Source organism: Apodemus sylvaticus, chromosome 10 (assembly GCF_947179515.1).
Source record: "Apodemus sylvaticus chromosome 10, mApoSyl1.1, whole genome shotgun sequence".
Classification (NCBI taxonomy): domain Eukaryota; kingdom Metazoa; phylum Chordata; class Mammalia; order Rodentia; family Muridae; genus Apodemus; species Apodemus sylvaticus.
Window position 1 is genome coordinate 69,527,672 of NC_067481.1, and position 24,891 is coordinate 69,552,562.

The 24,891-nt window shown below is 48.8% G+C and overlaps 1 protein-coding gene across 2 annotated transcripts in view; it reads left to right on the forward strand.

Annotated features, from left to right (window-relative positions):
• Window positions 1-225: 225 nt before the first annotated feature.
• Atox1 (antioxidant 1 copper chaperone) overlaps window positions 226-24,891 on the forward strand; it is a 31,981-nt gene continuing 7,315 nt past the window's right edge. Inside the window, exons 1-4 of one of the 2 annotated variants that reach the window (XM_052195193.1) lie at window positions 226-343; window positions 7,306-7,381; window positions 11,976-12,144; window positions 15,743-15,884. In XM_052195193.1, the coding sequence (XP_052051153.1) occupies window positions 338-343; window positions 7,306-7,381; window positions 11,976-12,100 (207 nt within the window). In that variant the 5' untranslated portion in view covers window positions 226-337 and the 3' untranslated portion in view covers window positions 12,101-12,144; window positions 15,743-15,884. Of the gene's footprint in view, window positions 344-7,305; window positions 7,382-11,975; window positions 12,145-15,742; window positions 15,885-24,891 lie in introns of those variants that run through there. The other variant, XM_052195194.1, reaches the window with a different exon arrangement.

Consider the following 24,891-nt stretch of genomic DNA (forward strand, 5'->3'; position numbering starts at 1 on the left):
GCTCAAAAGAGAGGCGGGGCCTAGTAAGATATTCATGTATAAAGGGGCGGTAACCAAGTGGAGGCCAGCCCAAAGGTGGAACCTAGCTGTAACTGAACCGGAAGGGACGAGGACTTAGCATATCCTTCCTTAAAGGGCGGGGCCTTGCCAAAGCAGGACCCGGAAGAGGCGGGGCCTAAGTGGAGTCCTGCCCTAGGGCGGGGCATGGCCGAAGGATGGGTTGGCTTGGGGGCAGGGCTTCCAGGAGCACTCTCCGGAAGCGCCGCTTTGGTGTCCGGGAAAGGCGTTCCATCCGTCGTCGCCGTCGCCGCTGCCGCCTGTCTGTGCCGCGTCAGTCATGCCGGTAAGTGGCTGTTCGGCCCACTGAAACTTATGCCTCCGACCCGATGCACTGTTTCGGGGCTAGACGCTGCTGTCAGGGCTCAGACCATAGTCAGAGCTGCAGTCGATTCGATTCTCAGTTTACCTTCCGCACCGGTCCTCCACCTTCGCGACCCTCGGGAAGGCTGCAGAGAGCTGTGTAACGCGGAGCACAGGCCTTCGGATAGCTCTAGAGAGTCTTCGAGAGGCAGCCCCATCCTTTTCTGAATGATGGGGAAACTGAGGCAGGGTGGCAGAGCAGAGAACCCATATAGGGATGCCAGTACCTGTCCTTTCCACGTGCATGCCCCTGCAGCCGTGCTGGCAGGTTTCCAGAGAAATCTGTCTCTGTCCACCTCTCCTGCCCACTCTGGCCTGCTTCCACTCAAGCACTGGACGACACCGAGCCGACAGGGTACTTTCTATATTCTCAACCAGGAATTCCCAAAGCTCAGAGCAGTGTTTGAGGAGCCGAGAGCAGCGCTTATCTTGCCTTTGAATTCACCCCACTCCTTTGCATGGCGTCTTCTAGCCTCTTTGCTTAGTTAAATGAAGGCCTTACAGGAGGCCTTGACACATTAGACAAGAAGAGAAGAAAAACCCCAGTGCTTGTTGGAAAGCGTTTATTTTTGGGAGCTAGCTAGGTAGGATTCAAGATGAAGCCAGACCACCTGGGAAGTGCTGGGCAAAACCAGTTGTACTTGTTTGGGGGCAAGCTTTAATCTCAACTGAGTTTCTGAGATACTGGTCTAGAGTTATGGAGTGGGGAGCATTTTCCTCCCAGTGCCTCTCAACCCAGAGGTCTCCCAGGAGTATTCTGTGTTTTAGCAGCTTATCTTGCAGGAATGAACCTGAGGCTTCTTCCTGGTACACACCCTTAAACCTCTCAGGTGTCATTCTTGTGGTTCCTGCCCTTTGTCTTCAGACCCTGTCTGCACAAAGCAGAGACAAAAAACTTGATAAAGTCTGTCCTACCAGTCAAGCTAGTCTGCACTGCCATGTGACAGATTCCTTGGTGACCCTAGAATTCCAGAGTGGAGGCTGCCAGGCTCTTCAGGGGGCAGCAGTGAAGAAAAAAACAGCTTGAGGGCCTCTCTATTCTGTGTCTGCCTCTGGGACGCAGAATTTAATGGGAGACGAACCGGGCACCTTATCAAGACCAATTGCTAAATGCAGAGAGATATTAGTCAAGTACTACCTCCAGTCTAGCCGGGGAAATAAGTCTTCCCCAAGATGGTTTGCAGAACAAAGTTTAACCCAGAAACCTGAAAGTCTGCCCTTGGCTTGCCAGCTGGGCAGCCTCAGGCAAGTTGTTCTGCCTCTCTGAGGCTTTATCTCCTCATCTGTAAAATAGGGACTGAAAAACAGACCTTTCGGACTGAGGTTGGTATTAACTGGAATTATATCATCAAATACATGGCACAAGTGACCCATCTGTCCCCAAGGAGTAGACTCTATGTTGATGTAGGTCAAGTGGGGTAGGATGGGGTAGGCAGGCTTCCACCCCATTTTAACATGGACCTCGCTGGTTACAAGTTCAAGTTTTGTGTTCTCTCTCCAAACTAAGCACTACTACTCATGAGCTGTATCTCCCCACCCCACCCCTACACCCATGCGCCCCACCCTTCACCTCCCTCTGCCCTCCCCACCCCCACCTCCCATCCCTATCCCCCCCCCACCCCCCCCCCTGTGTTTCAGCTTTTTCATCTATCAGAAGGACAAATAAGAGTTTCCTGGCTTGTTGAATCATTGTAGCGATAAAAGGAGACAGTGTAACAAGGTGGTAGAAGAAGGGTCAGTATATCAGAGACGTGCAGATACTCGTAATCAGGAATCCAGACACCAGTGTTCAAAGACTCAACGTCCTCTAGACGGAACAGTGTAATCCTCCTCCTCCTATTCCTCCTCCTCCTTTTCTTTTTTCTCCTCTTCCTCCTCTCCCCCATTCCCACTCTTCCAGTTCTAGAGTCTGAAAAAGAATCATACCATTTACTGGCTTTCTGAAGTAATCTATAATATATAATAATACAACAGTATGTATTATACATTAACATATACATTATACTTAAGAGGATTCACTTTGTTTGTTGTTACAGAGCATCACTGTAGCCCAGGTTGGCCATAAACAAATATGTAGCCCAGAATGACTCTTAAACTCATAGCTATCCTCCTGCCTTAGCTTTTCAAGGGTTGGGATTATAGAAGTGAGCTGCCACACTTGGCTTAAAGTTTTGTTTTGTGGTGCTAGGTGTTGAATCCAGGGCCTGTGTATGCTACGTATGTGCTCTGCCACTGAGCCTCAGGCCCAAGCCCTAAAGGATCCTTTTGGAAGCGGTCTAGTGGCACTGGGGAGACACCCAGAAGGTGGAGTAGGTTTAGGGATACCCTTGTGAAGGCTATGTAGTCGCCCTGTCCCTTAGGCTAACTTTCTGACATGTTTATTTGCACAATCTGTGGGTGGAGGTAGGGAGCTCTGAGTTGTAATGTTGGCCTCCTGGAGCAGACCCCTGGCCTCTGACCTTTGAACTGTGAAAGAAGTCCTTTCTTGCTGTGGTCCTCAGTTTGGAGCTCAGATAACTGTTGATTTTAGCTCCTTGAGCAGCAAAAATTATCCTCTGAAACCCCCTTTCAGAGCTTCTCCTGAGAGCAGGTTGTGGGAGCTGGGCACTCAGCCATGCTAAGATTTGCCTGGAGCAAAGAAAGCCTCTCTCCCCTAGGGCCTTCGCACCCATGACCTCATCACCTTAGTGAATCCTGAGCAGAGGGAAACGAATGCTTCTCTTTTCAAGCCAGAAAAATATGGCAGAAAGGGGTCATGAAAAAGGTTGTAGGATGGGTCCGCTGGTAAAGATCCTTGCTGCTGAGTCTGATGGCCCAACATCCACACTTAGGGCGTGGGGTGCACTCCCACCTGCAAATAAGTGAATAACTCTAATTTAATTGCTACTAGGTTTATTTTTATTTATGTGTGTGGGGGTGTGCCACTTGTGTGCAGAGACCAGAAGAGGGCTTCAGATTCCCTAGAGTTGAAGCTACAGTGATAACCGTAATATCCAGTGGTAATATCCATGGTAACTGTAACATCAAGTGGTAACATTCAGTGGTAACATCCAGTGGTAATATCCATGGTAACTGTAACATCCAGCATGGTTCTGGACATTCAGGTCTCTGGAAGAGTAGGAGCAGTGGTAACTACTGAGCCATCTCTCTAGCCCTATTTTTAATGTTTTGTTTTGTTTCTTAGGGTTTTTCTGTGTGTGCGCCTGCACCACCCAGCTTTTTTATTTTTTTAGTTCTATGTATATATCCGTGTCCATGTGTGGGTATGTGCATATGAGTGTAGGTGCCTCACTATACTCCATAAAGGGATGGAGTCCATAAAAAGGCCTCAGATCCCCCTGGAGTTACAGTTACCCCTGCTAAAGGTAGGCGCTGGGATCCAAACTCGGGTCCTTTGAAAGAACAGTATGTGTTCTTAACTGCTGATTAATTTTCACAAAGGAACTGCAGAGGACCCAAGTCTATATATTTGTACCATCACACAGCAGCTTATAAACTACCTTTAACTCCACTTCCAGGGGATGCAATATCCTCCTTTGAGTTCTGTGCAGTCCTGCTCATATCTGGTATGCATAAACTCATGAAGACACACACTCGTATACACATAAAAATAATTTTTAAAAAAAGTATGCTGGATATGGTGGTGCATGACTTTAGTCCTGCCTCTGCTTCCCGAGTACTTGGATTAAAGTACTAAATTAGTCCTAGTGTCCAAGTGGCAGAGGCAGGCAGATCTCCATGAGTTTGTGGCCATATAGGGAGTTTCAGACTAGCCAGGGGCCTAATGCCACAAGATGCTCAAACATGGCTCATTAACAACATTACACAAAATTACCTTTAGTCTGTATGCATCAATAGGATTCTTGTTTAGACTCGTTCCATTCCCAAGACACCTCATTATGTGTATGCAAATATTACCTAATCAGGGACATTTCTGCTCCCAAGCACTCAGATAAGGCTCACTCAGCCTGTCCTAGAAATATTTTGATGAGCTTCATGGGGAAGGTGGGCATTGAATTTAGATATCTTGTTGGGTACCTGTTTATGCAGTACTTGGGTTTCTGAAGAAGATGGAGTTTGAGACCTAGTACAGGCAGAATAGTGAGTTCCAGGCTAGTCTGGGCTACATAATTAGACCCTGTTCTCAAAGTAGTAACAATAACAGCAACAAATCAAACCCAAGGAGGGGGAGCCATTGTTTTGTTCTTGTTATTTGTTTTGTTTGTTGCTTGTTATGCTGTTGTTGCAGTAATATTAATGGTGGTTGGCATCTTGGGCTGGCTGTTTCTATCCTCTTGGCTTCTTATTCAAAGAGTTAAAATAAATGTGCACATAGATTACAAAATAGAACGGAAATTATTCAAAACAATATACCAAACAGACCAGAATACCCTGCAGCAGAGCACCCTGCCATCTGAGTGAGGGTACTCACAGGCCCCACTTCTTGTTCGGGGCTTCCTTTTATGGGGTTCAAGAGGAGGAGTTTGGTTGCTAAGGGATATAATTTGGGTACTTGTCTATTTTGACCGATGGGCTTAGATAAGCCTGTGTTTGCTGTATCTGATTTTTTTTTGATGCATCTGATTTTAATCATATGCATACCCAGTTATGCATAGGCATAAGATGGTAAGTAAGGACTCCTCCCTACAATTTCTTTTTGAGGACAGTTGGCCTCGTTGTGCATATGATCCAGTCCAGCCTTGATCGGCCCGTTGCCAAGAGTTCTTAGATTGTGGTTTGGGATGTTTGGATAGAAATGGGGAAGGCAGGGCTGGCTAAGGGGAGTAACTTATTTCCAGTGCTTAAAGCAAGTGTGTTTATGGTGGTGGGGGCAGGGTGTCAGTCTTGAGTTGCTAACAGGTTGCTAGGTCCGTGGTCAAGAGACAGATGTATAGCCCAAGCCATTTCTTATGCTTGCCTGTCTCGGTACTGGGAAGTAAACCCAGGGCTCTGTTCATGCTAGGCTAGCAATGTACCACTTGATTACATTCCCAGGGTGGAGACCTTGTTTTTCAAAAGGAAGAGAGAAATGGGAGAAAATAATTATCAGAATCTAGTAACGTTTATCTAGTAGCACCTAGTCCCATGATCTAATGTTATTAGCACATTAACTATTTATTGTCCTTTAATACTTAACCCCAAATCTAGAGTCAGGACCTGGGAGTGGCTGAGGAGAGTGAGTAGGGTTGGCTTGGAACCTGAGGGAACAACAGTACAGGCCAGAGGCTTGCCCAGGCTGGTGTGATCCTTAGCTTTGACCTTGGAGACTCTGTTTCTCACCAGGTAGACCTCTGGATGGATACAAAAGTGCCCGTTAACATGGCAACTGGCTTCCTCTAGAGCTGCAGTTGTCAAGCTGCGGGTCGCACCACCTTTGGTGGTTATATATCATCCTGCATATCATGTCATTTACATTAAGATTCATAACAGTGGCAAAATTATACTCATGAAGTAACAACAGAATAATTTTATGGTTGGGTGTCACTACACTATGAGGAACTGTATTAAAGAGTCACAGCATTAGGAAGGTAGAGAACCACTGCTTTAGAGCGACCCCCAGAAGGGAGCAGGGCAGAAGCCAGCATTGTGACCAGCTTATAACAGTGTTAGTCTTATAGCAGTGGTGGTTTAGCCTTATGTTGAATACACACAGGCTTTCCCTGCAGTGTTATGGAATGATCTCTAGAGGGCATAAACACCAGGAGGCAGAGAAAGTAGAGGTAGACATCATGATGGCGTCTGGCTGCCACATGTCAGATCCTGTGTGTGTCCCATTCTTCAGCCTGGGGAAGGGACTGGTACCCTATGAGTTAAGCTACAATTTGTGAGTGTTGGAACCCCGATGTTCTTGTTTCCAGATTGTGAAGGGAGGATTGGCACAGGCCCTCTCTGAAAACAGCCAAAGACACAGAAATTGTCTGGCAGTGATGCTGACCATCAATTCACTCATAAAATGGGTTTGGTACCTCCTCTGATGTTTTTTGGGTGCAGCACTGAATTGAACAGAAGCCCAGTCTCATAGGCACTTGCCTGCCTTGACATGTAATAATCTCTCAGAGGCTGGAGGACGTCAGGAACCTGGGATCCCCTCCCATCTGCCTGCAGTGCAGGGATCTTGGGAAGTTCCTCCCCTTCTTGGAACTCAGGTGCTGCCTTTGAACAGGAGGTGTTTGGATCAGAGCAGTAGTAGCCACATATATGAGTCACCTGCCTACTGATATAATCTATGTCCCTGTCCAGGCTGCTGAGCAGTCCTGCAGTCTGTAGAGAATCACTCCAATGTTGAAAATAATGTTCTAGTGAAAAATTAGGGGCTGGAGAGATGGCTCAGCGGTTAAGAGCACTAACAGCTCTTCCAAAGGTCCTGAGTTCAAATCCCAGCAACCACATGGTAGCTCACAACCATCCGTAAAGAGATCTGACACCCTCTTCTCATGTGTCTGCAGACAGCTACAGTGTACTTAGATATAATAATAAATAAATCTTTAAAAGAAAAGAAAAATCAGGTCCCAGATCTGATGAGAGTGGGGCCTGCCACTCATGACTAGGTTCCCTGGTCCTGAGGCAAAGTCCACAGCTCAAAGTCCAAAGCAGTAACGTGGAGGGAGAGCTGGAAAAGAGCTTCTCACACAGCCCTGCAGTGATCCTGTTCATCATGTGCCAGACCTTGCAAAAGGCATCATGGAGATGTCTCTGTTGGTGCTGCCTGTGACACAAGGAAGCTCAGCATCCCCCCCCCCCCCCTTGCCTGTTGACTACATTGGCCTCACAGACAGGCTGCCAGTGAGATTGTGTCACTCTCACTGCTCCCTGTCAACTCCCAAGTAGCCCCTGCGACAGTGTATGGGTCACTCTAGGGCCTAGCTCATAACCTCTCTCTTGCAGAAGCACGAGTTCTCCGTGGACATGACGTGTGGGGGCTGTGCTGACGCTGTCTCCCGAGTCCTCAACAAGCTGGGAGGTGAGTGGCCCTCCACGGGAGACAGGATGGGGAGGCTGCTACACAGGAGTCATGTTCTGAGGCTGAGGCCTAGAAGCATCTGCTGCAGCTGCAGCTCAGCTGGGACTAGCAGTGAGACTGAAATGTGCGTGCCTTGTGTGCACTTGGCTTCCGTGGGGATGGATGCCTTTCGACCCCGCTGCAGCCACCTCACGGCTCTCTTTCACTGCAATCCTCCCCACCCCTCCCACCTAGCTTAGTCTTGATTTTGAGACAGAATCTTGCTAAGTAACCCTGGTTGTCCTAGAATGTAGCACGTAGACTAGGCTGGTCCTAAATTTATAGTAATCCTCCTACCTCTGCCTTCCAAATGCTGGAATTACAAACATGTACCACCGTGCCACCATACACAACTCCATTTTGTTGAGTCTTTCACCACTCCCTTCCCCCACCTCTTTCTTCAGGGTCTGGATGGGTAGCCGGTGGTCATGGACTCCAGCATCCAGCCTCTGCCTAATGTCCAGTGACTCTTTTATGTAGACAGGAAGTGTTTAGAGTTCAATGACTTGGCTGGATTCACAGAGCCTGAAGGACAGAGCTGGTGTTGGCCACACTGTCCAGCTCTGGAGCCTAGTGGTGCCAGGTAGTATGCTGGTGATCTCCAGTGTGACAACATACACAGAGTAAAAACAATCGGCCGGAGGTGGTGGCGCACACCTTTAATCCCAGCACTTGGGAGGCAGAGGCAGGCGGATTTCTGAGTTTGAGGCCAGCCTGGTCTACAAGAGCGAGTTCCAGGACAGCCAGGGCTACACAGAGAAACCCTGTCTCAAAAAACCAAAAAAATAAAAAATAAAAAATAACCAAACCAGCCAGGCTTGGTGGTGTAGGCCTGTAAACCCAGAAGCCCAGGAGAATCAGAAGTTCAAGGCTAGCCTGGGCAATTTAGGGAGGCCATGTCTCAAACTAAAAATGACAGAAGAGGCTGGGGCGTAGCTCATCGGTAGAGTTACTTGCATTGCATGCGTGACATTCTGGGCCCAGCCCACAGTACTGTAAGAAAATAAAATTATAAGTTTCTAAGAGCAAAGCAAAGCTCGTGTGGCCGCTCACAGCTGTAGTCCCAGCTCCTGGGACGCAGAGACAAACAAGGCATTGGCATGGATTTGAGGCCAGCCTGGGCTACGGAGTGAGACCCGACTTCTACAACTTATAAATAAACAAAACCTAGGTAACAGTACAGCGGCGGGGTGAAACAGCTCCCACATTGTCAGTCCACAGAGTGGGACTTTCCAAGGTGGAACAGGACGGATGATGACGCCAGCGCCCGAGGGGAAGTGCCTTGCCCAGATCCCAGGAGAGTGAGTCAGGGACTTGCTTCTGAGCCCTGCGAGCTGGAATGGAATGTCTTCTTAATTTTTTAAAACAGGGTCTCCCATTATAGTCCTGCCTAGCATGGAACTTACCATAGGTAGCCCAGGATAGACTTCAAACTTGTAACAGTCCTCCTGCCTCAGGTGCCTGGATTCTGAGATTCTAGGCATGAACCACCATGCCCAGCTACACTGTTGACAAAAATCTGAAGAGATTCTCTGGGGAGAACCTGGCTGCTTACTTCCTACAAGGTTACAGGCTCCCCTCCCCAGGGTTTGGCCTTCCCCAGATAAGATCTGAGAATGTCGGCATGTGCCCAAGACACTTCAGAAATGAAATGGGGGATGTTGAAGAGATAGCTCAGTGGTTAGGAGCACTGACTGTTCTTCCAAAGGCTCTGGGGTTAATTTCCAGCACTCTCTTGGAAGTTCAAAACTAACTTTTTCTTATTCAGAGATTCAGAGATTGTAGCCGTCCCCTGTATCATGTGCTGAACAACCCTGCTGGTGCTGAGGGGCCTTTACCTTCGATAAGTTTCTCCCCATCCTGGCTAGTTTTATGTCACTGTGATACGAGCTAGAGTCATTTCGGCAGAGGGAATCTCAACTGAGTAAATGCCACCACCAGACTGGCCTGTGAGCAAGCCTGTGGTGGATTTTGTTGATTGATGAATGATGTGGGAGGGTCCAGCTCACTGTGGGTGGGGCCAACCCGTCCTCCTGCTTCTGGGTGCTGTAAAGAAAGCGAGGTGAGTAAGCCACGAGGAGCAGCATTGCTTCACGGCCTCCGCATCAGTTCTGCCTCCAGGGAGTCCAGCCCTCACCTGCCCTTCATGATGGATTGTGATGTGGAAGTTTTAGCAAAATAAAGCCTTTCCTCCCCAGGTTGTTTTGGGCCATAGTGTTTTTATCACAGCAATAGAAACCTTAACTAAGATGCTCCCTTATGCCTCTACTGTTGAGGACAGTGAAAGTCTTTAAGTTGCTTAGGGCCTGGGTAGTCAGACTAAGGGCTAACTTAGGCAGGAAAGAGCATTGAGGCTAACTAATCCCAAGCCCTTTGTGACAACCTGGGAAGCCAAGTCCTGTAATAGTGCTCACCATTGCCACCCAGCCTTTTCATTGACACGTCATTTTAGAGGAGGGCATTGTGGGTTTTATAGGGGTTGGACAAGAAAGGCAGTTTGGCAGCATGTTCCAGGCTGGTGCCCACAGTTCTACTCCAGTTTATAGTGTGGGAGGTATGGCACAGGTCTGCCCAGGCGGGCTTGGGTGCACTGTCGTAGAATGGCAGGCAGACCTGATCCTCTGTCCTTGGAAGGATCAAGTCAGGGAACAGATGTGGGAGCACCACACTAGGAGGACTGGGGAGCTGTTGAAAAGCAAGGTACAGCTGGGGGAGGGGCGGCACACGCCTTTAATCCCGACCTTCTAAAGGCAGAGGCAGATGGATCTCTGTGAGTTCAAGGCCAGCCAGCCTGATGATCTACAGAGAGTTCCAAGGCAGGCGACACAGAGAAACCCTGTCATGAAAAACAAAAAACAAAGACAAACAAACAAGCCTGTCATCGCACTAACCAGGAAGCTGACACAGGAAAAATCACAAGCTCAGGCCTCCCTGGACTATAGAGTGAGCTGGAGAAATTCAAAGGTACTCCGGGTAACTCAGTGAGACCTCCTCAAAATAAAAAGTATCAAGAGACCTGGGGATGAAGCTCAGTGACAGAGTGCTTGCTGGATGTGTTTGATGCTCCAGATAGCAGTGGCACACACTCACACACACACACACACACACACACACACTCACACACACACACACACATACACACAGGCTGGAGAGCCCCAGGGCTTCAGTAGTAGAATACACATGTGAGACCCAGTACCACGTTGAGAGAGAGAGAACATACAGAGACAGACAGACAGACAGACAGCACACAAGCATTAGAGACTCAGTGGGAAAGGGCGCTTGCTGCCAAGCTTGAGTTTAGTTCTAGGACCCACATAGAAGGAGAAATCTGACTTTCAGTTGTCCTCTGACCATCACACACGCTCTCACACAGACACACACAGACACACACACGCACATACATGCATCTCATTTACCGCCCTCACATGGACTCATTAACACACTATCGCACGTTCCCTTTCTCACACTCACACACACACATTCTCCCACACACTGACACTCACACACATGCCCGTATACAGATTCTTTTCACACGCTTGTTCACTCACACTTGCTAACACAGAGTCACACTTGTTAACACACACTCACCTATGTCCTTATGGAAATTAATAAGATTTTAAAAGCAAGGGCTTAGAGAGATAAGAGCACTAGCTGCTCTTGCAGAGGATCTGGATCCAGTTCTCAGCACCATAAGGTGGTTCACAACCAAGGGAACCAGTGCTCTCTTCTGACCTCCATGGGCACTGCACACTTGTGGTACACAGATACACATGCAAGAAAAACGCATACATAAAAATCAGTACGTGTGCCGGGCGGTGGTGGCGCACGCCTGTAATCCCAGCACTTGGGAGGCAGAGGCAGGTATATTTCTGGGTTCGAGGGCAGCCTGGTCTACAGAGTGAGTTCCAGGACAACCAAGGCTACACAGAGAAACCCTGACTTGAAGAAAAAACAAAAGACAACAACAACAAAATCAATAAGTCCAGGCTGAGAAGATGCCGGGATGGTTACAAGTGTGTTCTTCTCCTGGAGAGGACCTAGCACTCACAGCTGAGGCTCATAGCCCTTTCCAGACCCTCCACCTCTGGCCTTCAGGGTCACACCCCACACAGGCCCAAACAAAAACATGATTTTAAAAATGTTTTAAATAAGATTATAAAGAAAGGGAAGGAAGGAGGGCTGTGTGTTGCTAAGCTGGGAGGTTAGCGTGGGCACAGGAAAGTGAGGTAGGAGTGATGGTAGGACTGGGGGAGGGAGGGCAGAGAGAGAGGAAGGAGAGAAGAAAACTCACTCGAGGGGCTAAGGAAAGGAGTTTAGCAGTGGAGTGTTCTTGAGGCCTTGGATTTAAGCCCCATCACCAAAACTCCTACACACAGAGAAGAGCGTGCAGCAGAGCCTGCCGTGCTCACAGAACCTGGAACGGAAAGAGCCTGCTGCTCCCTGGCTCCAGGAGAGAAGCCCACTGTCACAGGAATAACTAGGAGGCCGACTCTTTGTTCCATGAGTGGAAGGGGCCTGCTTCCCCTCCCCCACCCCAGTGTGCTTCTTCCTGCAGGAGTGGAGTTCAACATTGACTTGCCCAACAAGAAGGTCTGCATCGAGTCTGAGCACAGCTCAGACACCCTGCTGGCAACCCTCAACAAAACAGGAAAGGCTGTTTCCTACCTCGGACCCAAGTAGCCAGGACCTGGATGAGTCCTTCTGGATATGAACCGAAGAGGCAGGTGGGTGCGTTCCCAGCCATTGTTGCACAAGCCTGTTGCTTCTCCTCATCTGAAAGCCCAGAAGCAGTCCAGGTTGTAATTTCTTTGGGGTTTGGAATCTTTCCCTAAACTAACCTAGAGGGCATCCATAATAGAAAAACCCCAAACCTTCTCACCATCCAGTTGGCACTCTCTAGTTTTGGGGCACACTGCAACTGGGGTTCCTGGATTTGAGGTGCTCAGACTGAACTTGGGCTTCTTGAGAGAGGGAAGAGGGTGCCCTGATGTGTTTGTTGTTCAGCCCACTGCCCCACTCTGGAAGGGTCACAAGCATGTCATCATTGTCCAGTACAAGGGGGAAGTAGAGGGTCTTGTGGGCCTCCTGTGAGCAGACAGAGCTCCTCCGTGTTGTGTTCCCAGAGTCTCATGGGACTTGAGGGGCACCTTGCTTGGTAGGCATGGTTTAAGTTTAGAGTATGTGACCCTTCTGAAATGGTGAGCCTCTTGCATTGGTGAAGTGACTGTCCCTTCACAGTAGATGCCTGTGTCCGAAGCCTCCGTCACTCCTGTGCCTGAGTTCATGCTCACTCTGTCTTTGCTTCCATTTGGAGCCGGATATGGCGCCAGTCCAGCCTGGTGCAGAGTCAGTGACCCATCTGAGCTGCTTCCTTCCTAGTTACGGTCCCGGGGAGGCAGGAAGCGGGGCCAGTGCCAGTGCCCTTCCACCAGGAGCAGGACAGTCGCCTGCCCACCCAGCAGTCCTCATTGTGTCCGGCACCCTCACCCCCCCTCTGCAGTGTGTGTGAGGCATGAGTTCCTACGGTCACTTTGGCGGTTTAAGAGGCCCAGTGAATGTTAAGTGACCTGACCAGAGCCCCACGCAGGTGGGTGGCGGAGGAGGGAGTGAGCCAGGCAGTATGAAGTGTGTAAATGACAATTCCGATAGCGCTGGCTCCATCAGTGACCCTTGAGGGCCCCTGGCAGAGGCCAGCTGTAATCAGCTGGGGCTAGAGGTTCCCCTGGGAGTAGAGCAGCCACCTTACTGAGAGCACTTGGAACCTAAGCCACGAGCTCTGTGTATACGGTACATTCCAGCGAGTTAAAAGGTGAAGACGATCCGGTTCACACGAGCCTAAGTCCTGCAAGGAGAACCAGGAAGTCAAGGCTAACCTGGGTTAGATAGAGACCCCGACTCAAAAAATACATCTAAAAATGACAAGGACAGAAAGAAGGTTCAGCAGACGAAGGTACCTGCCACCGAGCCTGACACCCCAAGTTCAGACTCCAGGACCCATGTTGTGGAAAGACAGAACTGAGTTCCTCAAACTGTCTCTTGCCCTCCACACAAGCACATTCAACACACACACACTCATGCACACTCGAAACGCGCACGCACGCACGCGCGCGCGCACACACACACACTCATACTCATGCACACTCAAAACACACACTGAATTTAAGTAAATAAGTAAATAGACGTTGTTGCTTCCCTTGCCTTTTCTGGCCCTGGATTTGGTCCGTGGCCAGGAAGGAGGCAGAGTGGAGTCTGGGGTCAGCCCTGCTCTGGTTCAGACTGTGACTTAGACATGTTTTATGTGCCTGAGATTTAGTCTATGAAGGGAACGAACCCCTCGGTTCTGCCCCGCTGCCTTTCCTGGTCCCTGTGCGGCCTCCTTAAGGTTTGTCCTCCACAGGATGACACCAGCAGCCGCTTGTCCCTGCTTCAGACCTGCACGCCCAGCATCCCTGAGTGTTATGGGTTGGGTGAGTGGGTGGGGCCCTGACCTCCATCTCTTCCAAACAACCTTATTGTGTTTTGGACCTCCTTGTAAAGGTTTTCTTTATTTTTTAAAAATCATTTTGAAGTAAAACCTCCATGTATAACTCAGGCCATCTGGAAGTGGCAACAATCCTTCTGCCCTAACCCCTCAAATGTGATTATAGCTGTGACCCCAGTGGTCATCCAGGTAAGATTGTATATGAGGTCCAGGAAGATGCCTCTGTGGGTAAAGGCACCTGTGTGCAAGCCCGGCAGCCTGACTTCCATCTCCAGAACCCACCTAAAAGGTGGAAGGAGAGAGTAAACCTGGCCTCTGACCTACACACACACACACACACACACACACACATGTGCCAACACCATTCTAATGAAAACTTTTACTTAGCTAGGTGGTGGTGGCACACACCTTTAATCTCAGCCGTGAGGTAGAGGCTGGTGGAGTTCAAGTCAGCCTGGTCTACCTGGTTAGTTCCAGTACAGCCAGGGCTACACAGAGAAGCCCTGTCTCAAACAAACAAACAACAAAAACAAACAAAACCAAAGAGGATTTGTTTAACTTTGAAGAAAAGGTTGTGTTTGATAAGCGTGGTCTCTGGAGAAGGATTGGGAGGAAGGATGAACAGTCCCTGTAACTGAAGTAGCTCCTCTCATGGTGAAGGCTGACTCTTCAGATTTGTTCCTTGTGGCTTTTGTTATCAAGGTGAAAATACAGTTGACATGATGCAGTTTGCCGTGTTCATGGGCACCATGCATAAGCACCGTATGCATTCGCAGTGGAACACAACCGCACCAGTACCTACTTCAGAACATTTTCATTATCTGAGAAAACCACCTCATGTCCATCAAGCAGTGGTTCCCCAGTTACCCCCACGACTTCCTCTGATGATGCCAGTCTGCTTGCTTCTTGCCACTCTGGGAGAGCCTGGGTACTTCCTACAAAGGGAATGATGCAGTGTCTTTTTTGTTTGTTCATTTTAGATAAGGTCTCAAGCAGCCCAGGCTAACCCTGAACTCAAGATTCAGTGAAAATGATCTTGAGTTTTCTGATCAATCATCCCTATCTCCACCTCCCAGGCTGGGATCACAGGCACAGCTCACCTTCGGGTGCCTGTTGATTTGCTGTTTGTTGTTGTTTTTAGAAACAGTTTCTTTGTGTAGCCTTTTCAGTCCTAGTACTCACTCTGTATGTAGAACTGAAACTCACAGAGATTTCTCCCTTCCTCTGCCTCCTGAGTGCTGGGATTAAAGGAGTGCAACACCACTTCCTGGCATTTTTTTTTAAAAAATTATTATTCACGGGGCTGGAGAGATGGCTCAACAGTAAAGAGCACTGACTGCTCTTCCGAAGGTCCTGAGTTCAAATCCCAACACCCACATGGATGTTCACAACCATCCTTAATGAGATCTGATGCCCTCTTCTGGAGTGTCTGAAGACAGCTACAGTGTACTTATATATAATAATAAATAAATCTTAAAAAAAATTATTATTCACGATTTCATGTAGCTCAAGCTGGTCTTGAACTCCTGATCCTCCTGCTTCTAGCTCCAGTGTTGGTCTTACAGAAGTTGTCCAAGCCCAGTTCTCAGACTTTTTAGTCTGGGAGGTGTCAAACATGTATACGACTCTGTGTGGAAAGAGTCGGCTCCTGCCCCTCACCCAGACCCAAAGTTCCACATCTGGTTACTTTGTAACAGACTCTAACCATACAAAGTTTCACCTTTGCAGATACCAGTTACCATGCATGGGCAGTACAGAGAGGCTGCAACAGACGGAAATGCAATGCTACCCATTCTCGGTAGGTGGCGCCATTGACCCGTCTTATTCTCCCTTTCTCCTAGGCTGTTGATCTGGTCTCCCCCGCAGATCTGGAACACCAACTGCTCAGTCCAGCTCAGCCACGGAATTCCTGCCCAGACAGGCCTTCCCTGCTGGCTCCCTGCCAGCCTCATGCAATAAAGTCAAGCTGCATTTGTTGATGAAGTGTCTGTCGTGTGTCCTTGGTACCGCTTGCTCATCCACAAGCTGCCGCTCTGCTTCCCTGGGTTGCTGGGGCCACCCACTCGAGGTCACGTGCCCATCACATGCCCATTCTCTGCGCATGATCTTGAGCAGCCCGCTGCCCTCTCCGGGCCTCTCTGCATTGGGAATCGTTGGGCCAGATCAGTGATGTTCTTTCTTCTCACTACGTAGATTCTGTATTTGAAAAGCTACCAAATGAGTTGAATGTAAGAGACTCTGAAGTAGTTAGAAAAATAGGAAGCCACTGTGACGACAGGCTACTCTGGTAGGGTTTGGCTTCCAGTGCCTCCCAGCTGGTTATTGTAACCTCTCTGTTCAAGGCCTGAGAGATAACAGTGTCCTCAGACAATGATTGTGAGACTTATAGGGACAAATGATGTGAACTATTTGGAGTAAGATATCCCTCAGCATCCACTACTCACTAACGTTTCCGTATTTCGTCGATTACAGATGGAGAACCCCCCTCCACCCCCCCCCCCCCCCAAGATCACCACGGCCTTCACAGAGCTGCTTGGTGAACAAGGCAGTGCTTAGTCTGTGTAGCTTTGCGTTTGTTGTTTTGTCTTGTTTTGTAAGGCAGAGCTTCTCTTTGCAGCCCTGGCTGTCCTGGAATTGGCTCTGTAAACCAGGCCGACCTCAAACTCAGACCCTCCTGCCTTTGCTCCTGAGTTTTGGAATTAAAAGCGTGAGTCACTATTTTTTAAATTTGTGTAGCTTTCAAAGAAAGGAAGAAAGAAAGAAGACCCATGTGTGTGAGGTATTACGTTGCTGCCAAGCTGCCACCAGAGAGGTGGCCCAGTTGGATCCCAAGACCATGCTGGACACACTTGGTGTCTGAGATGCTTTTGAGCAGATTTCGGATGTCAGACCATCTTGACTGAATCACGGGGGAAAGTGATGATCCAGACAGTCATTGCCTCTTCACTCGGCTGGGGTCAGGGAGCTAGAAAGAGGAAACTAGAGCCACCTTACAAATGATGTGGCGTTTTCTGCCCCTTTACACTGAAAACCAGAATTCCATTTTCCCAAGCCAGGAGAAAGCCATGTGACTGTCTGCAACTGTCTGCCGTGCATAGGAAGTTTACAAAGTATCCATTGTTCTCTGTTTTTGTGAGGCAGGGCATCACTGTGTAGTTATCCTGGAACTCTGGAGAAGTACCTGCTTCTGCTTCCCAAGTGCTTGCATCAGTGGCATGGGCCACCATGAGTAAGTATGTGTATCTGCAAGTGTCTGCCGTGCTTGTCTGGGTACCTGAGGAGAGCAGAGGGAGGAGGCATCAGACCTCCTGGAGCTAGAGTTACAGACCCTGGTAAAGGTGGCTAAGGGACGTGACTGTAGATCCTCTGGGCATTTACCTGGGACTAGGTAGTTCATCTCTCCCAGTGGAAGTTTCTTTGTCTGAACAATCCTAGATCCTTCACTCCAGGGAACCTGGGAGCCAAAACTGAGACGCTCTTTCGCTCTAAGGAGAAGTGCTAGCTAGTATAACATGGAGAAACACACCTGTGACCCAGCCTCTGGCAGTGAAGGCAAAAGGATCTGGAACTCAAGGCCAGCCTCAGCTGCCTAGAGATTTTTGAGGCTAGCTTGAGCTGCATAAGATCCCTCGGTCAATTAACCGCTAACAAAACAAGTCTAGAGCCAATTACACCTTTGTGGTCCCTTAGGAGCACAGGGCATCTTCCTAAGCCTCCTGGTAGGTGGTGTTTTTTTGACCACTAGATGGCAGTGTTCTTTGGATTTGGTCCTGAAGGAACTCTAAGGGCCTCAGCTGAATGCAATGATTCCAACCAACTGGAACAGAGGAGCCAGTGGTCTGTCCCCTGAAGAGCCCCTAGCCCTAAAGGCACCACTAACTCAAGCCTTGGGCATTTCTAATGGAGTAGGCAGCCTGGACCAGCTCTCCGAAGAGAAGCCATCCCCAAGCTTAATGTCTGCTGTCTTCTTCAATTCTCCTCCTCTTGCTCCTCCTCATTTAAACAAGGTCTCTTAACTGAAGCCGGAGCTTGCCAACTCCAGCTAGAGTGTCTAGCCACTGAGCCCCAGGGAGCCCTCACCCCACCCCAAGTCTTTGATTTGGTTTGGATTTTCTTTCTTTTTTAAAAATTTATTTATTTGTTTTATGTATATTAGTACACTGTAGCTGTCTTCAGACACACAGAGGGCATCAGATCCTATTACAGGTGGTCATGAGCTACCATGTGGTTGCTGGGATTTGAACTCAGGACCTTTGGAAGAGCAGTTAGTGCTCTTAACTTCTGAACCATCTTTCCAGCCCCTTGTTTGAATTTCTTTTCTCTTTCTTTTTCTTTTCTTTCTTTCTTTTTAATTTTCTGACAGGGTGTTGCAGTGCAGATGGTCTCAAATATCATCAGTTGCTGCTATTTAAGATTTACATTATAGCCAGGTGATGGTGGCTGACACCTTTAATCCAGACACTCAGGAGGCAGAGGCAGGCAGATCTCTGAGTTCAAGGCCAGCCTAGTCTACAGAGTGAGTTCTAGGACAGCCAGGGCTACACAGAGAAATCCTATCTTGAAACCTGCTCCCCACAAAAACCATTTATTTTATTTTTAAGTGTGTGTCTGTGTCTGTCTGTCTGTCTGTGGTTATTGCTATGAGTGGTCTTCTTGGAAGACAATTTGTCTGTCTATCTACTGATACGTGCCATGAAAACAGGTTGCCTTGGAAAACAGTGGCATCGGATGCCCTGGAGCTGGAGTTACAGGCAGTTGTGAACTACCTGATGTGGGTTCTGGGAACTGAACTCAAGTCCCTTGAAAAAGCAATGTGACCCCTAACCACTGAGCCATCTCTCTAGCCAGCCCCTGCTTATTTCATTTTTGAGACACAATCAAGGCACACTGAGTAGTCAAGGATGGCCTTGAATTTCCAGACCCCCTGCCTCCACCTCCCATGTATTGCTAACGTGCACCACCATGCCTGGTTTATGTAATGGTGGGGATCGAAGCTAGAGCTTTGTGCATGCCAATCTAACCCCAGCCCAGTTTCCAGATTTTCAAGGTGCTCAATGTTTCTACAAAGTTTCCCCAAGGGCGTTGGGAGCCACATGTAGAACAGACCTTTCCAATCTGGTGCACCCACAACATGCAAGACAGTACAGCTTTACTTGTTTGTGGTGTTGATCTGAGCCACTAAGCCAGGGCCTTAAGCATGCTAAACAAGCACGCACTCTGTCACATTGCTGCTTCGCCAGCCCTGTGTGTGCATATGTGTACATGTGTTACTTCTACATGCCTGTGAGTTCATGAGGCCAGAAGAGGGTGGCAGGTGTCCTGTCGTATCACCCTATGCTTTATTCCCTTGGGACAGACTGTCTCGCTGATTCTAGACTAAGGTTGCATCCAGCAAGCCTGCATTACTCTGCACCTCCCACAGCACTAACGATACAGATGCATTCAACCACACCTGGCTTTTTATGTGGGTGCTGGATCCGAACTCAGGTCCTCGTGCTTGTATAGCAAGCGCTCTTACCCATGGAACCATCACTCCAGCCCCAATTGTTTGCCTTTTAAGGAAGAATCTCACTATGTAGTCCAGGCTGGCCTCTCATCTCAACATCCTCCCGTGTCATCCTCCCCAGCACCGGGATTACAGATGTGTGCCACCTCAATCAGATTTAATTCAGTTTTATGGACTGGAGTTCCGCCTGCAGCCAGCTGTGTTCTGGACTTCAGCATTCGTGGTCCTCCCCCTGGTACTGGGTAACTGCAGCCTGTGGAAGGTGATAGTTTCTTTGGTGAAATTCGGTTTCCTCATCTATACCATGGGAGTCACTGCAGTAGCTCCTGTGACATTGATGATTACCCATGATTCTTCGAGACGCCGGTTCTACGAAGGAGAATGCTATCTTTCAGTTGGAAAACTGAAGGTTGTTAAGAGAGAGACTAAGAAGGGAACAGTGGAGCCTGGAGGGTTGTGCCTGTGCCACGTGGGAGGGGTCAGTTGCTTGGGCCACTACGGTCTGTATGGCATCTCCTTTAATTAGTGCCATTTCTTACATAGCCCAAGTCTGTTATTTCTTGGGAGTGTCCTTCGGGGCTATTTTTAGAATTCTGTGTTTTTTGGTGGCCCTGTGTCCACTTAGTTAAATGAGTCAAGTTTCTTTTTTGTTTTTGTATTTTTGGTTTTTGGTTTGTTTTTTTGTTTGTTCGTTTTGTTTTGTTTTTTGTTTTTTGTTTTTTGTTTTCCGAGACAGGGTTTCTCTGTGTAGCCCTGGCTGTCCTGGAACTCACTCTATAGACCAGGCTGGCCTAGAACTCAGAAATTCGCCTGCCTCTGCCTCCCAGAGTGCTGGGATTAAAGACGTGCGCCACTGCTGCCCGGCTTTTTGTTTTGTTTGTTTTGTTTTTGAGTCAAGTTTCTTTCTTTAATTTACTACTTGAAAGTTTACCATCTCTCTCTCTCTCTCTCTCTCTCTCTCTCTCTCTCTCTCTCTGTGTGTGTGTGTGTGTGTGTGAGAGAGAGAGAGAGAGAGAGAGAGAGAGAGAGAATGAGTTCATCAAGGTTGCAGTAGCACAGGTAAGGGTTGTTTACAGGAGTGTGGGCACCTTACTAGTGGCTACACCACTGAAGAGACTGCTACTCCCTCCCACAGTCACCATTAACCCTCTGTTGGAGCAGTGAGGTCTCCACCAATGAGCTACCCCCAGCCCTGTACTTTGTGCTTTGTGTAAAGTAGGCAGGGTATCAGAAATGGGGACAGTGGAGGTGGTCATGTATCCCTGCTTCTACTGAGTGGGCCCCTAGCCTTGGCTGGTGTGACGCCCCTGACAAGGGAGGCTTGGAGCACTCGCCCTGCTTCGGACAGCTCAGGGAGCTTCCTGTGTGAAGCTCACCCTTACCTTCAGCCTTCCTCCTGCCTAGGGCTGCTAAGTTGTGACACATGGGACATTAGCCTAGCTCTTCCCTGTAGTAGTGCACGGAGGAGAGCCCTTTCTTTCTCCTCTCTCCCACCCTCTCCAGCTTCTATCCCCCATGGATATTGGGGAACAGAATATCCCAAATCAAATAATCTTGAATTACAAAGGCAATATCCCTTCTTGATGTGGTTGGTTGGTTGTGTGTGGCAGGATCTCAAGTACTCCAGCCTAGCCTTGAATTCACTTTGTAGCTGAGGATAACCTTGAACTTCTAATCCTACTGTTCCCTGAATGTTGGAATTACACTTGCGTACCACCTTGCCAGCCTTCTGGATGCCTTTTGGATAAGGGAAGCTGAGAAAAGGTGGGAGAGCCAAGGGCGACACTGATCCCACTCCAGCGTGTAAGGCCCTGAGGTAGCTGGGTGAGGATGCTCCGAATCCAGAGGACTCGAGGATACACAAGAACGGACCATGGTGGGGGTTGAATGTCTTAGCCTGGCACTGTGGCTCCAGGGGAAGCAGAGAAGCCCACAGTCTCCATCCTGGGAGGCACTCCACCAGAACCAGCTTCTGGGCCTCACACTTGAGAACACATCCCCTCATCTTTCCACTGTGCAAGATCACTGACACCCTGCTCTGGGCTGGCTCCTCCTCTACGCTCAGTCCGGCCTCCATTTTGAAATAGTCCTTCCAGAGGCAGCTGCTTGCGACCACATGGCTTCCGTTTTACCTAAACAGAAGCTGTGGTCTCTATGCATGTCCAGTAATTAGAGGGCCAGAAAGCCAGAGATGGCAAAGGGTGGGAGGAAAGAGAGACAGGAGGACTAGGAGCGGCCTGGAGCCAGAGTGCCACATCTTGGACGACTGCGACCTTCCGGATGCCACCTCAGCTTCTGCATCTGCTGCAGACCAAACCTTCTGTGGAGGCAGCTGCCTCGGGCCTCCTCAACCTGGGCATAGCTGAACTGAATGCTAGAGCTTCCCCGGCTGCCTTCTTGCTCTTCCAGCTCCAGTCTGGGTGTTTGGCACAGGATCTCTTGTAGCTCAGCTTAGCTTGGAATTTCCTATCCTCCTGCATCCAGGGTTTCAGACCATGGGCATGCATCATCATATTCAGTTTATACGGTACTGGAGGTGAAACCCAGGGCTTCAGGCACACTGGGCAAGCCTCTTCCAGCTGACACACACACACACACACACCAGCCCTCACTCCTCACATTTCAAGTTTTCCCTCTTGCTCTGAAGCAGTGTCTCCTTATGCAGCCCAGGTTGGATTTGAACTTCAAACCCTCCTGCCCTCACCACCCTAGTCTGGGATCAGAGGTGCTCCCTTGCCAGTTTTTCATTCTCCACTTTCGAAGAGCACTGGCCAAGTGTTGTGTAAGCCGTCCACGTGCATGGTTGACTGACATTCTCCCTGGGTTGTGCTGTGTCGTGTGGCTTGGCTCTGGCCATATTACCTAAGGGTGTTAAGATAGACTGCGCCAGTACCCTCCTCTGTAAAATGATTGGTTTTCTCTTTTCTTTCTTTCCTTCCTTCCTTCCTTCCTTCCTTCCTTCCTTCCTTCCTTCCTTTCTTTTGATTCCCCCCCCCCCAAATACAGGTTTTCTCTGTGTATCTCTGGCCATCCTGGAACTTGCTCTGTAAAAAAAGCTAGCCTCGAACTCACAAAAATCCATTTGCCTCTTCCTCCTGGGTTCTGGGATTAAAAGCTCTTAGAATAGTCACCGGTCCAATCTCACTCAAGGGGGATTGAGAAATGAGTTCCCCTTCCCCAGGGTGTGGGCAGGGTGTGGGCTACACGTTACTTGAGATGCATTGTTTGAAGGGTGTAGGTTTGTCCTCTCTGCCTGTTTGAATGGCTGGATGCATTGGATTATGATGTGTCTCACCAGCCAACCAACCAATCTATCGCAGTCAGAGAGCTCCGGTGTCAGTGAGAGACCAGGTCTCAAAAGACAAGTGGTATGCTGACCACCATGATGCATTCCTTAATCCCAGCACTCAGTTGAAGCAGAAGATCAAGAGTTCGAGGCCAGCCTGGGCAATGTAGGGAGACACCCCCTCCCCCCGCCCAACTCAAAATAAATGAACATGGAGCTGGAGAGATGGCTCAGTAGCTGTGACTATAAGCTCTTATAGAGGATCTGAGTTCAGTTCCCAGCATCCATGATGGGAGGCTTGTAATGGCCTGTAACCCCAACTACAAAGGATTTGACACCTCTGGCCACCTCAGGCACCCAGCACATATGTGAACATACCTACACACATACAGATAATTAAAATTAACAATAAACTTTAAAAACAAACACCCCCACACCAAACGTAAACATAGTTCACGTATACTTGTGACTATTTTGGGTTATTGACATGTGTTGGTATCACATGTGATACCAACCTGTGAACCTCTGAAACCTGTAACATCACATAGGCCACTGTGCAACGTGCATACCTGTTGCCAAGGCAACAGTCACCAGATTCCCAGAATCCACTTGGCTCATCTCCCACCTTTACCTGTGACCACGGCTTACCATCCATATATAGGCCCCTCTGATCCCTCTCTCTCACCCCCTTCTCTTTCTGCCACCACCTTGCCCTTTCCTCTCTCAATAAACCTCACATGGAACTGTTTGGCCTGGTGTACTCTTTCTGACACAGCCTGAGAACTGGTCCTAACAACATGGGCCAAAATTAGCAGTCTTTTACCTGTTCTCTCCAAAGCAAAGTGTCAGGCCGGGTGTGTTAGAACTTATCTTTAATCCCAGCACTCGGAGGCAGAACCTGATAGGTCTCTGTGAGTTCAAGGCCAGCCTGGTCTACCTAGTGAGTTCTAGGCCTGCTTAGAATATATAGTGAGACCCTGTTGCAAAGGAACCAAATTAAGTTAATTTAAAATGTGAAGTTCTGATTTCTCTTAAACGTGGCACTTGTCTCTGTGCCTGGGATTTTTCCGGGTTTAACATTTTACATCCCAAACCTCTATATCCCAAGAGACCTTCAGGTTTGGAATAAAACAAGATCTTTGGTTGCCACATTTAAATATAAACACTTGAGTTTAAGTAAAATGAGGTCGGATTGAACAGAAGGAGCAGTCATCCTGCCTTTTGCTGGAAAATGGAACTGTGAAGCAAATATTGTCCCTAGAAAATGAAGATTTTTCCCCTCAGAACATTTGCTGTTATTGTTGGGATATGCCTTGGGCTTTTAGGTGACTGAATAGTATTCAGCCCTGTAACCTCACCATCATTTTATTTAGCCTGGTCCCTACAGATGGAAATTTACTTTCTTTCCAATGTTTGGCCATAATTAACAAGTCTGCTGTAAACACCCGTGTTTATCTGTTCTGTAAACTGGCAAACTCCGGGTAGCAATTTGTTTTGAAAACAAGGTTTTCCTGCTAAAAAATAAAACTTGGGGGAGTCTCTTTTCCTTCAGGTGGACCAGGGATGAGTTAACATGGGTTCCCAGCCAAGGACCTGGGAAGGTAGCCCAGACAGGGGAGAGGGAGGCACCCTGGGGTGGAGGAGGGGGAACACAGCCTCCTGCTGTGGTTCCCAGCTGGGAGAGGGTTGTTTATCAAGGCGGGTGGGAGAGGAGCTGGCCAGACCTAGAAGGGTCCAGTCCCGGCTGGGGCAGGACAGAGAGACTGGGGCCATTCAGCTTGGTTCTAAAAGGAGCAGAAAAGGGCAGGAAAAACAAGTCCAGACACACACTGGGTGGCTGCTAGCTGGCCCAGCCTCTTGGTACACCAAGTCCATCGATGCCAGGCAATGGGGCCCAGCCAGCTCACCCCTGGGAATCCACCCCAGACTGGGCAGGTCTCAGTCAGCTCCACAGTTGCTTCCTGAGGCTATAAGGCATGGATTCTTACAGAGTACTTTTCCAGACAGATGGGCATCCTGGGCCAAGAGGGTGATTTTCCAGCCATTTGTGCGCTGTGCCTGTGTGGATACATCCTCTCCTACTTCAAGAGTGGCAGGAACACTATCCATTTGTTCTATGCCCAGTGATGCTGGTATGACACAAGGCCTCAGTCTCAAAAAAGAAAAAAGGAAGCTTGAGAAATGTCAGACCTGCCAAG